Source organism: Geotrypetes seraphini, chromosome 5 (genome assembly GCF_902459505.1).
Source record: "Geotrypetes seraphini chromosome 5, aGeoSer1.1, whole genome shotgun sequence".
In the NCBI taxonomy this organism is placed as follows: domain Eukaryota; kingdom Metazoa; phylum Chordata; class Amphibia; order Gymnophiona; family Dermophiidae; genus Geotrypetes; species Geotrypetes seraphini.
Genome location: NC_047088.1, coordinates 224,061,128 through 224,074,837, shown reverse-complemented (window position 1 = coordinate 224,074,837; position 13,710 = coordinate 224,061,128). Strand labels below are relative to the sequence as shown.

General features: G+C 39.5%; 1 protein-coding gene across 5 annotated transcripts in view; it reads left to right on the top strand.

Moving 5' to 3' along the window:
- Window positions 1–13,710, top strand: part of EPC2 (enhancer of polycomb homolog 2) — a 265,601-nt gene that overhangs the window by 208,372 nt on the left and 43,519 nt on the right. For all 5 annotated transcript variants that reach the window (XM_033945362.1, XM_033945363.1, XM_033945365.1 and 2 more), the window contains 2 exons: window positions 5,143–5,337; window positions 8,682–8,771. In XM_033945362.1, the coding sequence (XP_033801253.1) occupies window positions 5,143–5,337; window positions 8,682–8,771 (285 nt within the window). The remainder of the gene's footprint in view (window positions 1–5,142; window positions 5,338–8,681; window positions 8,772–13,710) is intronic.

Sequence of the window (13,710 nt, the reverse complement as noted above, 5' to 3'; positions counted from 1 at the left end):
CCATTATTTTTATTTTTTATCCCAAGAAGTCTGATTCTACTGTTGCTAAATGCACACCATTTAATTGGATGCAAAAGCTGGACAACTTGCTTATGTCCTGAGCACTTGTTACTGGTAAGCAAGTATCTCTTTGTAGAGGGTTGAGAAACTGAGATGCATAGCTGACTTTACAGCTTTAGGAAAATTAGATCTGGTAATGCATAACGAAACCATTATCCCATTCTTTTAATATCTTGAAGACAGTGAAAGTAAGGCTTCGTAATATGTGTTGCATGAGGCAGATAAAGTTCCATCTTTTGTTGGCAGTATTCACTGTAAAACCCATTGGATTGGAATCCTCTCCAAAATCAATAACTCAGAGTCACAGTAGGAACAGTCATCTTCCCATTCCTTAAGCTTACAAGTGTGAGCAAAAGTTTAGGAAGTTCCTCATCAAATTGTTTCAGTGAAGTCCTAAGTAGAGAATGACACGGGGAAAAAATTTATCACCATTTCTGCCGCGTCCCCGTGAGCTCGTCTCTGTCCCAGCGAGCTCAGTCCCCGCAAGTTCAATTCCCGTCCCCGCCCCGCAAGCTCGGTCCCCGTCCCTGCCCTGCAAACTGTCAGATCTCACCCACACAAGCCTCAAATAGTTATGATTTTATACTGAACTTATTTTATTAAAGTATAAAAAGAGACAATTTTCTCTACAGTTGCCATTTTATAAACACAAATAATACACAGCAAGGATCAACAAAATCCCTGTCTCCCCTCCCTTTTACAAATATCCCCTCCACTATTGAGAAAACTGAACAAAACAAATTATTAGAGAATGCTACATAGAAAAATCAAGCTAACAGAATACTTAAGTCACACGTGGCAGGAATAATGTTAGGGGAGTGCAACTTGTGTAACTTGCCCTCTGGTCAGAGAGAGCCCTAAGCAAGCTGGAAGCTAAAGAAGCACAGCCTGAGCTTTGCGGGTCCCAGTTATGTCTAATACCAGCTCTAGCAGGATATATATTTCAAATCTGAAATATTTTAATCACAAAATATAAAATAGTTTTTCTACCTTTTGTTGTCTGGTAATTTTATTTTCAAATCACATTGGTCTCAGGCATGGCTGGCTCCTGAAGGTAAAATAGGCCCAAGAGGAACTGGAGAGGAGATGCCAAGTCTGACACGGGTGCAATTTTTTTACCACAGGAGCAAGACTTTTCACCACTTCCACGGGGAGGTGAAAGGTCTTGTCCCCATTCCTGAGGTAAACCAGTTGCATATATCCCCATTACTGCGGTGACCACGGTTTACCACGGTAAACGGTCCCCGTGTCATTCTCTAGTCCTAAGTGAATAGAAACTGCCACAACCTGTACATAATATAAAGCTAAATTTGACTTTTTTCTGCAGATTTTTAATGCATAATTTCTATTTATTTGCTTAGGTGGGTAAATGGTTCAAATAAGAAAATAATGAATGTAGCAGGAGCAAATGTTTTGAACAGCTTTTCAGTTATTATTTTTTTAATACTCTGATAGAAGTAATACATTCCAAACGTTTCCTTTATGTTTATTAACATTTGATATGCCACTAAAGCTTTCACAAGTTCTCAGCAGATTACCTAAAAATATATATTACAAAAAATGGCACTGAATGGTATTCTATAATGGACATTCTTGGATTAGAATCCTATATAAATTAGAGCACAGTGCCAGGATTCACACTGAACTTTGGGTGCGAGGATTTACACCAACTAAAACCAGGTGTAAATCTCAGTGTGCAAGCTGGGCTTGGATCTAGCCAGCTAAAAGTTTTCTGTGCTTTTGGACATTTGTCCCATTCTTTCTCACAGAACTTCTCTAATCCTTTGACTCAGAAATATTCTTGGATCTTTTTGCATTTACTGTATGCTTGTGGTCTCCACACCTTCATTTCCTTATCATCCTGCCAGATTATTACAGATTAATGGGTTATGGAGTGGAAGAGTAGCCCAGTGGTTAGCGTAGTAGACTGACAGAGAAGAGTACTTGTATGCAATATTTCCCTGTCACCAGCAGACGAATCCAGATGGCATGGGTTAAATCAGTCCACCAGCAGATGGAGATAGGAAGCACCAAAGCTGTGATCCACTACCTTGGATGGCAGGCTCCTTGATTTCCCAGTATTTTTATCTCCAGCTGACGGTGGATGTCTTTTACCCATGGTCCTGGCTTGAGTTGGCCTTAGCCTTCCATTGTTCTTTTCTGCCTAGGTTGAGCCTGGGGGGTTAGGCTGATTGGGTGCCATGGGGAATATACCTGGAGGAGCCAGGTCAATACCCTCCTACTATCTTTCCCTCTCTTCTCTCCTGTCCTTTCTATGGTTCTTCCTCACCTTAAATAAAATATTATTCTGGGTGCAGAGGATTTAATCTAAGAGCCAGGACCCAATTAAAATTACAACTTGGAAAGGAGCAGACTCTGGCAGAGACAGGGGGTCATCCCTCATACAAGGGCAGCAACGATTCTCCTCTAGGTGAGTACAGACAGTAAGCAAAAGGGAAAAACTCGCTTAAATACAGGGCTCTGTCACATGGACTGCGGGTGCCCGGAGTGCTTCAGGTTAGCCCAGCCATACGGACTGTTGGCAGTTTTTTTCCCGACGGGGATGGGAGAATTCATTCATCAGGCCACATGTCGGCTGTGCAGCACTCTTTGTTCAATGGCATTTGAAGAGTCTACACACTGTTCCCTCTGTGGAAAGCAGTGTACAGTGGACAAAAAGTGTGGTGGTTGTATTTCTGAGGCGCCAGTCAATCAGACAACGGTGATCGCTGCAACAGCTGATTTGGCCGCAGCAGTAGACATGGTTGTTCCTGCTTTGGCAATGCACAGGTACTCAGGTCAATGGCAGTGACCCTGGAGGTAGTCCCATGGGCACGTGCTCACATGATGCCGTTGCAGAGCTTAGTGTTCTTGCGCTGGTTTCTAGTGACTCAGGACTGTGATGTCCAACTTTGTTAGACTTTAGAGGCCAGGGCCAGCTTGGCATGATGGCTTAGCCTGGCCAGTCCCAGGACTGGGATGCCCTTTTCATCTCCGCTTTGGGAGGTGATTACGATGGATGCCAGCCTTCTGTGCTGGGGAGCTCATTACCAGCACCTTACAACTCAGGGGAAATGGACCATGATGGAGGCAAGCTGGCCCATCAATTGTTTGTAATTGAGGGCCAGTTCAAGTGCTGTCAGAAAACTTAACTGCAGCCGACATCAACAGGCAGGGAAGCACTTGCAGCGAGAGAATCTATTCTAATCTTTTATTTGTGCGTTGCTCATACCTATACAGGCTCAAGGCGAGTGTAAAGAGAGGTAAGAGGGGAGAGAAAGAGGAGGGAAAGAGAGGAGGTGGATAGGTAGGAGGGAGAGGAAGGGGAGAGAAGAGGAAGGGAAAGGGAGAGAAGAGAGGGTAAGAAGATTAAAGGAGAATGTTAGTGGAGGCCTGACTCCTCTTTTCATGGGCAGAGCGGAAGGTTTTCCTGCTTTCCATAGCACACCTTGCAGGGACAGTGAACATTGCATCAGACTTCCTCAGCCAGAACTCTCTGGACCAGTAAGAGTGAGAACTGTCCCCTTCAGCTTTTCATCTGATATTGCAAAAGTGGAGTCTTTTGGGATTGGATCTGATGGCCACACATCGCAATGCCACTTATTTTCAGCCAGAGACGGAAGCCTAGGTCCAAGGGGATAGAAGCTCTGTCCCACTCCTGGCTTCGGGAGATACTCCTGTATGTGTTTCCACCTTGGCTGCTGATTGGTAGAGTCCTCTCCATAGTAGGGCACCATCAGGGGTGGGTGATCCTAGTAGCCCCAGATTGGCCTTGTAGGTTGTGTTATGCGGACCTGAGCTATCTATTGGCGAATGAGCCCTTGAGGCTGCTGATTGCACTGAACATTCTTCATCAAGGTCCAGTTTTCATGGAAAACCCATCCCATTTTGGTCTTAAGGCCTGGCTTGAGAAAAAAGGGGGTTTCCAATTTGGTTATTACCACCTTGCTGCAGGCTCGTAAATGGACTATGTCAGCTGCCTATGCCAGGGTTTGGTGTTTGTTTGAGTCCTGATGCTCTCAGAGAAGGGTTTTGCCATTTTGTTCTTCCTTGCCACAGATTTTGTCTTTCTTGTAGGAAGATTGCCAGAAGAGGTTAGCAGCCAGTTTCCTCGATGTGCAGGTAGTGGCGCTGTCGTGTTTTCGGGGAGACCGCAATATTCATCTTTGGCAGCACATTCTATCCCATGACTAATTTCCTCAGAAGTCTTTCATGAGGTACTTTGTCAAATGCCTTTTGAAAATCCAAATACACGATCAACTGACTTACTTTTATCCACATGTTCATTTACCCCTTCAAAGAAATGCAGTAGATTGTTGAGGCAAGATTTCCCTTGACTAAAGCCATATTGGTTTTCTCTCATTAATCCATGCTTATGTTTATATTCTGTCATTTTGTCTTTTATAATGGTCTACCATTTTGCCTGGCACCAATGTCAGACCCACCAGTTTATAATTTTCCAGATCACCTCTGGAAACCTTCTTAAAAATCAGCTCCAGTCTTTGGATACTATATTGGATTTTACAAGTACTGGTAAGCTGGATTTCTGAATTATTGACCAAATTTTCTAAGAGATCCATCTGAATTTGTTTAGCACTTTGTCTTGGGGGGTCCCTGGTCCCAGCACCCCCTTCTGTCAGTGCAGGTTGTGTCTCCTTATTGCACTGTTATTTTTATTGTTCAGGTTCCTGATAGTTTTCATGACCTGTTTCATTTGTTCAGAATTGTTCTTGTTTCATATTATGAGCAGATTAGACTTTTTGGTTGGGGAGTATCCCCATGCCCCTCTCTCTTTTGCCTTTGTCCTCTACAGGTGTTTCTGGATGTTTTGTCACAAACTGAATTCCTGGAGGGCAGTCCTGAGGGGCGGGGCTCAAGACTCTGAGCTCCCTACAAGCTGTCTGGTGACCATAGGAAAATAACCCACTAGTCCAGAAAAAGAGCATGGATTTACAAGAAAGAAGATTAGCAAAGGTAAGAACCTAGTCTTTAGTTATATTTAGCTTGATCATTTTTGCTCTTTTTTTTATTTTATTTTTACAACTTATATAACGGCACATTGTATTATTATTCCTTACCCAGCATCCTCACCATTTATCTGTAAAGGAAGAAGTTTCAGAAGTTGTCCGTCAGAAGAAGAAATATCCAAAGAAGCCTAAAACTGAAATTTTAATAACACCTGCACAAGTCGCTACTACTGAGCCATCACCTGTTATCAACAAAAGCGATATAAAACAGTATGACTTCCACAGTTCAGATGAAGATGAATATGTACAGGTGTGTCAATCTATTATACTGGTAGCTTGAGCACTGTTGACAGCAAGGTAAAATGATAGTAAATTGCTGGGTCAGAACAAAAGTGCATTAATGCGTATTAAAAGATGATTTATGGGGCTTCTATTAAAGTAATTAGAGATAACTGTTCTAAAACTCATATATATTACTTGCATAATTAGATTGTACAGGGGTCATGAACAGATCTTATTTTCTCTCTCTATATATGATCTAAGAATAAAGCTATTTGTTTAGCCTAGTTATTCTTTGAAAACCAGACTTGTTTGCTGCTTTGAGGTCCAAATTTGCATAATACAAGTACCACTCTTTGGTTTAGCCTGTTGATTATTCTTAGGGTTTTCAACTATTGTCCTCTTATTTGGATGTTATGGTGGATTGGATGTCAAGGAATCGTCTTCGATTAAATATATCAAAAACAAAAGTTTTGTGGTTATCATCTTCTGGGAGTCTTGGTGCACCTTTGAACTTTGAGTATGATGGAGTTGTAATTCCAGTACAACACGAGATCAAAATTTTGGTTAGGGAGATGTTAGACTGTTCCTTAATTTTTCGGGGACATATTGCCTCAGTGGTTAGGATGGTTTTAAGATTCGTCTGATGTTGAGACTGTGTAAGTTGCTTTCTTCAGAAAATTTTCAGCAAGTCATGCAATGTTTTATGTTGTCCCACTTATTGCGATGCCCTTTTTTGTGGACTTCCAAAAAAGGTGCTGCGAGCATGTAGTTCCTTTGCTGGTCAAGCTACATTGGCGTCCAGTTTCATGGAGAATTCAATTTAAGATCTTAGTGTTAGTGTTTAAGGCCAATCAGCACTTGCTGCCAGAAGCAGTGGGTTCTTTAATTATACCATATGTTCCCTCTCGTACCTTACGGTCTGTTGGAAATGCCTTCATTGCAAAAAACACAATTCATTCTAAAGTATTTAGTGTTGCAGGCCCACGGTTGTGGACGATATGTCAGATTCCTTTGTTTCTTTCCTTTCGTAAGGCTTTGAAGGCTTATCTTTTCAAGGAAGCTTTTGGTAATTTATAAAGGGAGAAGCTGTAGTTGTTGTATTTGACTGATAATTTCTGGATGTAGATTGTTATTTTAATGTGTGTGTGTTTGTTTTTTAATGCATTTGTGTGTTTATTGTAACCCACAGATTTTTGTGATATGCGGGATATAAATATTTTAAATGAATATATATATATATCTGGGGAGCTCATACAGACATTTTTTGTCTGTGTTAGGATGATTACTATTTAGGCTAGGAATTATATATAACTAATGAAGAAGACTATTCAAAATTTTCATATTTCTATTTATGGATAAATGGGCAGGAGGGAGCCCTTTTGATGACGATACAACTTTCAGCTGCTCTAATCTGGCAGAATTTTATTTTACAGCATTCACAGGTTGATTAGGATGAAGAGTTTGTGTTCTGAGAGGTTTTTTTTAATCATAGTTAATGAAATGTCGCCATACCAGTACAATTTTTATTCTGTTGTTTTCTATAATTTCATTGTGCATTTTACATGCAAGAAACAATTCTGTTGTGTTATCTTTCTGTCAAGGATTACCTCTTTTAAGGTATAGGGAAAACAGAATTTTTATTAAAGTATGGTACGTTTTTACACTTACTATACCTTAAATCCAAAACATAATGTGCAGTAAGTACAGAGCTTGTGTGGTAAATGTAAGGGACATGGCCAGCATCTGCCCTGCATTTACCATACAGGGCAGATGCTGGCAAGAGCCAGCATTATATGCCTTGTCAGATAGCACAGATGCACTAGAGGCATATAATAAGGGCTAAAACAGCAAAGATGTAGAAGACGGAAAGTGAGGTAATGGAAAGCTCCACAGCAGAAGATGCCCTCACTCATCAGGGTTAAATCATCCAAAGAAGATTTTTTAAATGAATTTCTTCCAGATCCATATAAACAATCAACAGCCAATGAATTCTTGTTTACTTATCCTTTATTGTTGTATAATTTTCGCTTGCCCCAACAATTGTATGCCCGACGGGACCCTTTTCGCCCAAACAGGCTTTCTCAAGGGTCCCAACAGGGAGCACTTATTTTTGGCGTCCTCTCATTCACCAAGAACAATCCCCTCTGCACATAACCCACATAGAGATCCAGATCCAACCCTCTCCCCAGACTACACTTAGAACTAATCTAGGAGTGTCCCTGGTAATTTTATGGACAAGGCAAGAGTGATCTCCGTCCACTCCCAGCTCGTTGCCTCCCACATTCAAAATGGCAACAGGTCTACCCTAATAGCTATCTCACATTAATACTCATGCTAATTGCTTACTGCAGTTTAGAAAACAGGCCCATTAAAGTATGCATAATAATAATAATAATAATAATAATTTTATTCTTATATACTGCCAGTTTTATTCTTATATACCGCCAAAGCATATCCAGACAGCCAATTCTAATACCAGGTTCGTACCTTAATGACAGCATAAAGTCTGACCCTTATATATCGCCAATAATAATTTTATTCTTATATACCGCCAAAGCATATCCAGACAGCCAATTCTAATACCAAGTTCATACCTTAATGACAGCATAAAGTCTGACCCTTTGTCAAGGGGAAGGGGGGCAGGCAAGAAACACAGTTTATCACTTGCTTTCTTATTTCAATACTGTAGAACTGTAGAGTGTATGATCATTCAGTTCTACCTAAACTTGATTTGGTTTGTGAAAGTACCCGCATTGCAAAGAAGTTCACCCTGCTTGTTTTGTTTTTTTAAGACATTGCTGTTTCCAGTTGTTATCCATAAGGTTCCCCAGTATATGACACACTTTTTTGGACCCCTAAGGAAGGAGTGTTTCTTCGAAACATGGACTGTGTCAGGTCTGGGTTCTCTAACCTTTTTGGATACAAACTGTTTTATATTCATTTTTAATGTGTGTTCATTAAAGACTTGGCGTCTTGTACACCATTCCTGCAGTTTTTTTCATTTGTTTAAAGTAACTTGTACACCACTTACAGTAGCCTTTTTCCATCTAATTCTTGCCTTCAGCATCTGCTTAAAATGAAGAATCTGAATAGGTCTATTTTTGCAGGTGATGCAGATCCCCTATTAGATCTTTAGAGGTTTGCACTTTCTCCATCATATTTCAAATTATATCCAAATTGTGCTAGTAGATGAAAAATGTAGGGTGCCAAGAAATGATATTACATATGGTTCATTGTCTAGTGTCATGATACATCTTTATTTCAGGCCTGTAGTCAAAGTGATTATGAGCCATATTGCAACTACTAAGCATCCAGAGATGGAACTTAGTAAACAACCATATTCATTAACTTGGGCTTTTATTTCATCTCTAGGTTCCGTCACCAGTATCAGAAACAGAAGAAGAAAATGATCCTGATGGACCATTTGCTTTTAGAAGAAAATCGGGTTGCCAGTATTATGCTGTAAGAATGATTTTTTTTCTCACTACTGCTATAATGTTTTAAGTATGCTTGGGAAGATGCTTATGACAGTGTCTCTAGTGAGAGCTCCTTTAATAAGGTTCATTGTCATTTGAGAAATGTGTATCCCATGAAAACATGAAGAACTGGATTCTGCAAACAGCGCCTACATCGGAGGCCACCTAAAAAAATGCCGCTGATCATGTGTCAGTCACGCTACAGCGCCATTTGCAGAATTGCAGTTACCATTAAACATAGGCACCGGTAATGTAGCCAGGATTTTGAAGGCCTATATTCCCGGCGCCTAAGTTTGACATGAATCTTGTCCACAGAGGTGCCTAGCAGCAGCGCCTGTGGTCATTTCTGGCAAAAACCACACCTACATTGACCTTAGGCGACAGTAAACGCCTCTCTTGATGTGATTGCAGCACCCTTTTTGGACGTGCCTGTGGACGCCTACTTTTTTAAATGACATTTTAATTGGTTTTAAAGAACACGGTCAATTACCATGCTGATTAAAGCCAATTAAACCAATTAAGTTAGATGGCAGTAGAGCGCTTTCCACCACCTAATTTATGGCAACATTTATAGAATATGGCCTACAATGTACAGAATTTGAAACCTGTCTGTTATATCCAAAACCTAAGTATTTGGTACAGCACTTCCATAACCAAAACTATGAAGCTAAACTATAACTTTATCATTACATTAACTACTTCTATCTTATCTTCTTAGTCTCCACTATTTTTATCTTGATGGGGCAGAGCTGAAGCTATTAAAATGGTACTGGCTCTAAAAGTAAACTACATATTAAGTATGATACCTTTTCCCTTCCCAAATAGTCTTTATAAAAAATGCATTAATGAATAAGTTTCTTTGGAAAGGTAAACCCCCAAGAATCGCACTTTAAAAATTAAAACTCCCCAAAACTAAAGGAGGGCTATAAATAAACCCGATTTTAAAGATTACCATTCTGCCTTTAGATTATCCCAAGTACAATGGTTCTCCTTGTCAAACAATTCCGATATTCCTAGATGATTAACATTGGAGAACTCGTTGATATTTCCTTCTCCCATTCATCTATTTCCCTTCATGGATGACAGCAAATATTATGAACCTCTACGTCTTCTAAAATCCTCCGCAATTCTAATAAACAATTTCTACAAATTATTAAATACTAAAATTTTTGCTCTCAATAATTTTCCTATTTGGAATAATATGAAATTCAAATTACCTGAACTAGCTCCTTATAAAGAAGAATGACAACTTAATCACATTTGATCTATTCATCAACTAATATTTCAGGACATCCCACTAAACATTGATGCTTTACACTCTACCTACAATATATCACCTTTACCTAAATCTATGTACAATAAATTACATGATTTGATTGTGAAGGTTATACCGTCTCTAAATAGAGATATGTTGAATTTTTCTGACTTTGTTAAATACCTTCTTTTAAATAAAAAGAAAGCTTCCAAGATAAATAAAAAATTGCAAGAATATACTACAAATCATAATTCCCAAATTGAAACTTCCTGGTCTTCTAAGCTTAACCTAGACTCTAACGCTATCAATTGGAATGAATTTTGGACACATTCTGCCTGGCCTACTATGTCAGTCTCACTTTGTCAATCAACCTGAGATAGGCGCATGGGATCTCTCAGAGAGAGAAAGAGATAATGGTTACTGCGGATGGGCAGACTAGATGGGCCATTTAGCCTTTATCTGCCATCTATGTTTCTATGTTACCCCAATTAAGGGAAACAGAATGTCCTGGCAGACAGGTTATGCAGGCTCCTACAACCTCATGAATGGTCACATAACTGTGTTATGATAAATATTTGCGCATTGGGGGACCCTAGAAGTGGATCTTTTTGCTTCACCCCATAATCACAAGCACTCCCATCCTTCTATTCCAGGAAGGAGGCCTGAAGCAGACCTTGGCCCAACATGAAGGGAATGGTCCGAAGCGGTTCCTGGTAACCTGGTGGGTGGTGTAGTAAAACAGAAAAAAGAGTGGGGAAGAGACACAGTTGACCAACTTAAAGGATAATCAATTTATTAGAAACATAAATATCTAAAACATATTCAAGAAATGATGCAAGCCTAATAGAGAGTCTTTCAATCCTTTTTGTACTGGTGATGTAGTAAGCCGTCACATTTCCCAGTCTAACCACTACATTTATGAAGGAAAGTGTGAGCCCACCAAAATTCTACTGTGCTGCCATTTCTAGTACAATAGGCACATCATTCTAGAACAGATAGAATGATTGGATTTGATTTATGTCAACTTCAATAATGTCGGAACACAACTTGCTCAACTAAATAATATCAAATGAATCATGGAGACAAGTATATTGAAACCAGATATACTGATACACTAATGAGTGAGATTGTGAACTTCAAATACCCAAACACCCACAACCAGTCGGTGTTTACTGGGGTATGAATATCTTTACTAGTTCACATCAAACCCATTGCAGCCTGTTTTAATAAAATGCTGAATATTAATTGTACTCAGACTTTAATATGACAAAAATACTTAGCTTTCACCTGACGGGAGCTCAGCCATTTCGCAATTTCATGTGTCGTCGGGATTAAAGACTTTACAGTCTGTTATGTCTATTTAAACAGCCTCAATCGCCCAAACCTTGAAAGATATTTTAAAAAGACGGTTTTTAAATCCTGCATAGATTAATTGTCAAAAGTCCATATAGCTCATTAATCTCAAGTACCAAAGTAACTTAAACTTTCTTTATAGTATTAGCACATACTTAACCTGGACCTCAGTAACACTACTCGCTACTCAAAAATCTTTCATACCAGTTAGCTTAACGTGTTCAATCTTCACTGGTCCGTCTATACTATCACTTAATTCACTAAGGGGTCCTTTTATCAAGCCGTGCTAGCAGGGTTAGTGCGTCGGACATTTCATCACGTGCTAACCCCCACGGCTGGCTAAAAAACTTAACGCCTGCTCAATGAAGGCTAGCACGGTAGGCGGTTTAACGTGCGTTAAACTCCCTACCGCAGCTTGATAAAAGGACCCCTAAATCTTCTTTTATCCAAGTGCCATCTTGCCATCTTCAAAGTTTATATATATATATATATATATATATATATAAAATATCTTAGAACAGTAGATTAAAGTATTTATCTTTAAGTCTTTAAATCTAATGATCAGGGAAGCTCAGATCTGACATGTTTCGCTAGTTGCGCTTTATCAAGGATCCTTCCCTCAATCCCTGTAAGGGAAATGGTCGGATGACAATGGAATGATTGAGGGAAGGATGCTTGATAAAGTGCAACTACTGTAGTAAAACTTGTCGGATCTGAGCTTCCCTGATCATTAGATTTCAAGATTTTGTTTCATGAGTAAATCAAGGAAAACATTTTTTATTTATCTGCAATTACATCACTTTCTTTTCCAGAGATAAATAAAAGAAAGATTGGACATCGATATGTGAACATTTCTTAAGAAATAACTGAATATTTCATGGGGTGTCCTAATTTTTTCACATGACTGTAGCTGCTTCAACGGCTTCCTAGGAAAAAGAGAATACCCTGTCTGGAAAGATGGAGTCCTCTCTAACAACTGGAAAGCCTTCTGTGGAGTACCCCAGGGTTCCCTCCTCTCCTCTATACTGTTCAACCTATTCATGTGCTGTCTTGGCAGCATTACATTTGTCAACAGTGAATGCCTGTTACCATATGTGGATGACATTCTCCTTCTCATTTCCTTAAGAGACAATCAACCAGATGCATCAAACAAAATCGCTGATAACATCAACAAAATACAATCATGGGCCAAAATCAACAAACTCAAACTGAACGCAAGCAAAACCAAAATCCTTTGGTTTCACAACCTACAAACAGCTCCCAATAGCATTGTCCTGCCATCCAGAGCTAAAATATACATAGAAGAATCATCCAAAGTACTGGGTTTCATACTGGTCTCCACGCTATCCCTTGAACCACAAATCTCTGGAAGAAAACCTTTTCTGTGAGACATCTGAGACTCATAAGAAGCTAGTTCCACGAAAGACACTTCGCCATACTTGTAGAAATGCTAGTTTTGTCACAGCTTGATTACTGCAACTCCCTCTATGCAGGCATTAACATAACACTGACCCGCAAACTACAACTAATACAAAATACAGCAATTAGACTTATCTTCAAAAAGAAAAAATGTGACTCAATATCTACCTATCTCAAACAGTTACATTGGCTACCCGTCACTACTCGAATAAACTTCAAGATCTCCTGTATAATCTTCCACATTCTACATGAAAATTCCGCCATGCCACTCATAACCTTATTCACTCCTTCATGGTCTACCTTGAACAGAAAATTTAGTAAGCTTCAGTTGAACTATCCCTCAACAAAAAGCCTCGGATACAAATGTACTTTTAACACTATGTTTACTTATATCAGCACAACTTATATCAGCACAAAGATATGGAACAATTTCCGTACAACCATCAGATCTGAACTGAACTACCTCACATTCTGAAAGAAACTAAAGATTTATCTCTTCAACATCATATCCACCCCAGAAAACTGACCTGTGAGCCTACAAATCACCTACAGTCAACCATATGACTTCGGACATGTCACCACCACCTTCTATCTTGTAGCATCACTCTTCAAACAGTACTAGTTCATTTCCATTATATTGTACTACCTCTCAAACTGTTTAGTAATGTACCTTCTGTAACATCCTTGTACTGTACTAAATTGTAGCTCTTTTAAATTGCATTGTAAGTTGCCTTGAACCTACTTAGGCATAGTGCAACTCATAAATTTCAGATTAGATTATTATCCCAGTCTGGATCTTTAGTACTAGAGGACTTGGCTTCACGCCTGGGAGAGTCAGGTCCCGACTAACCCTGGATCTCGGTGAGGACCCAACTAAGCTCAGGCTGTTTAAGCCCAC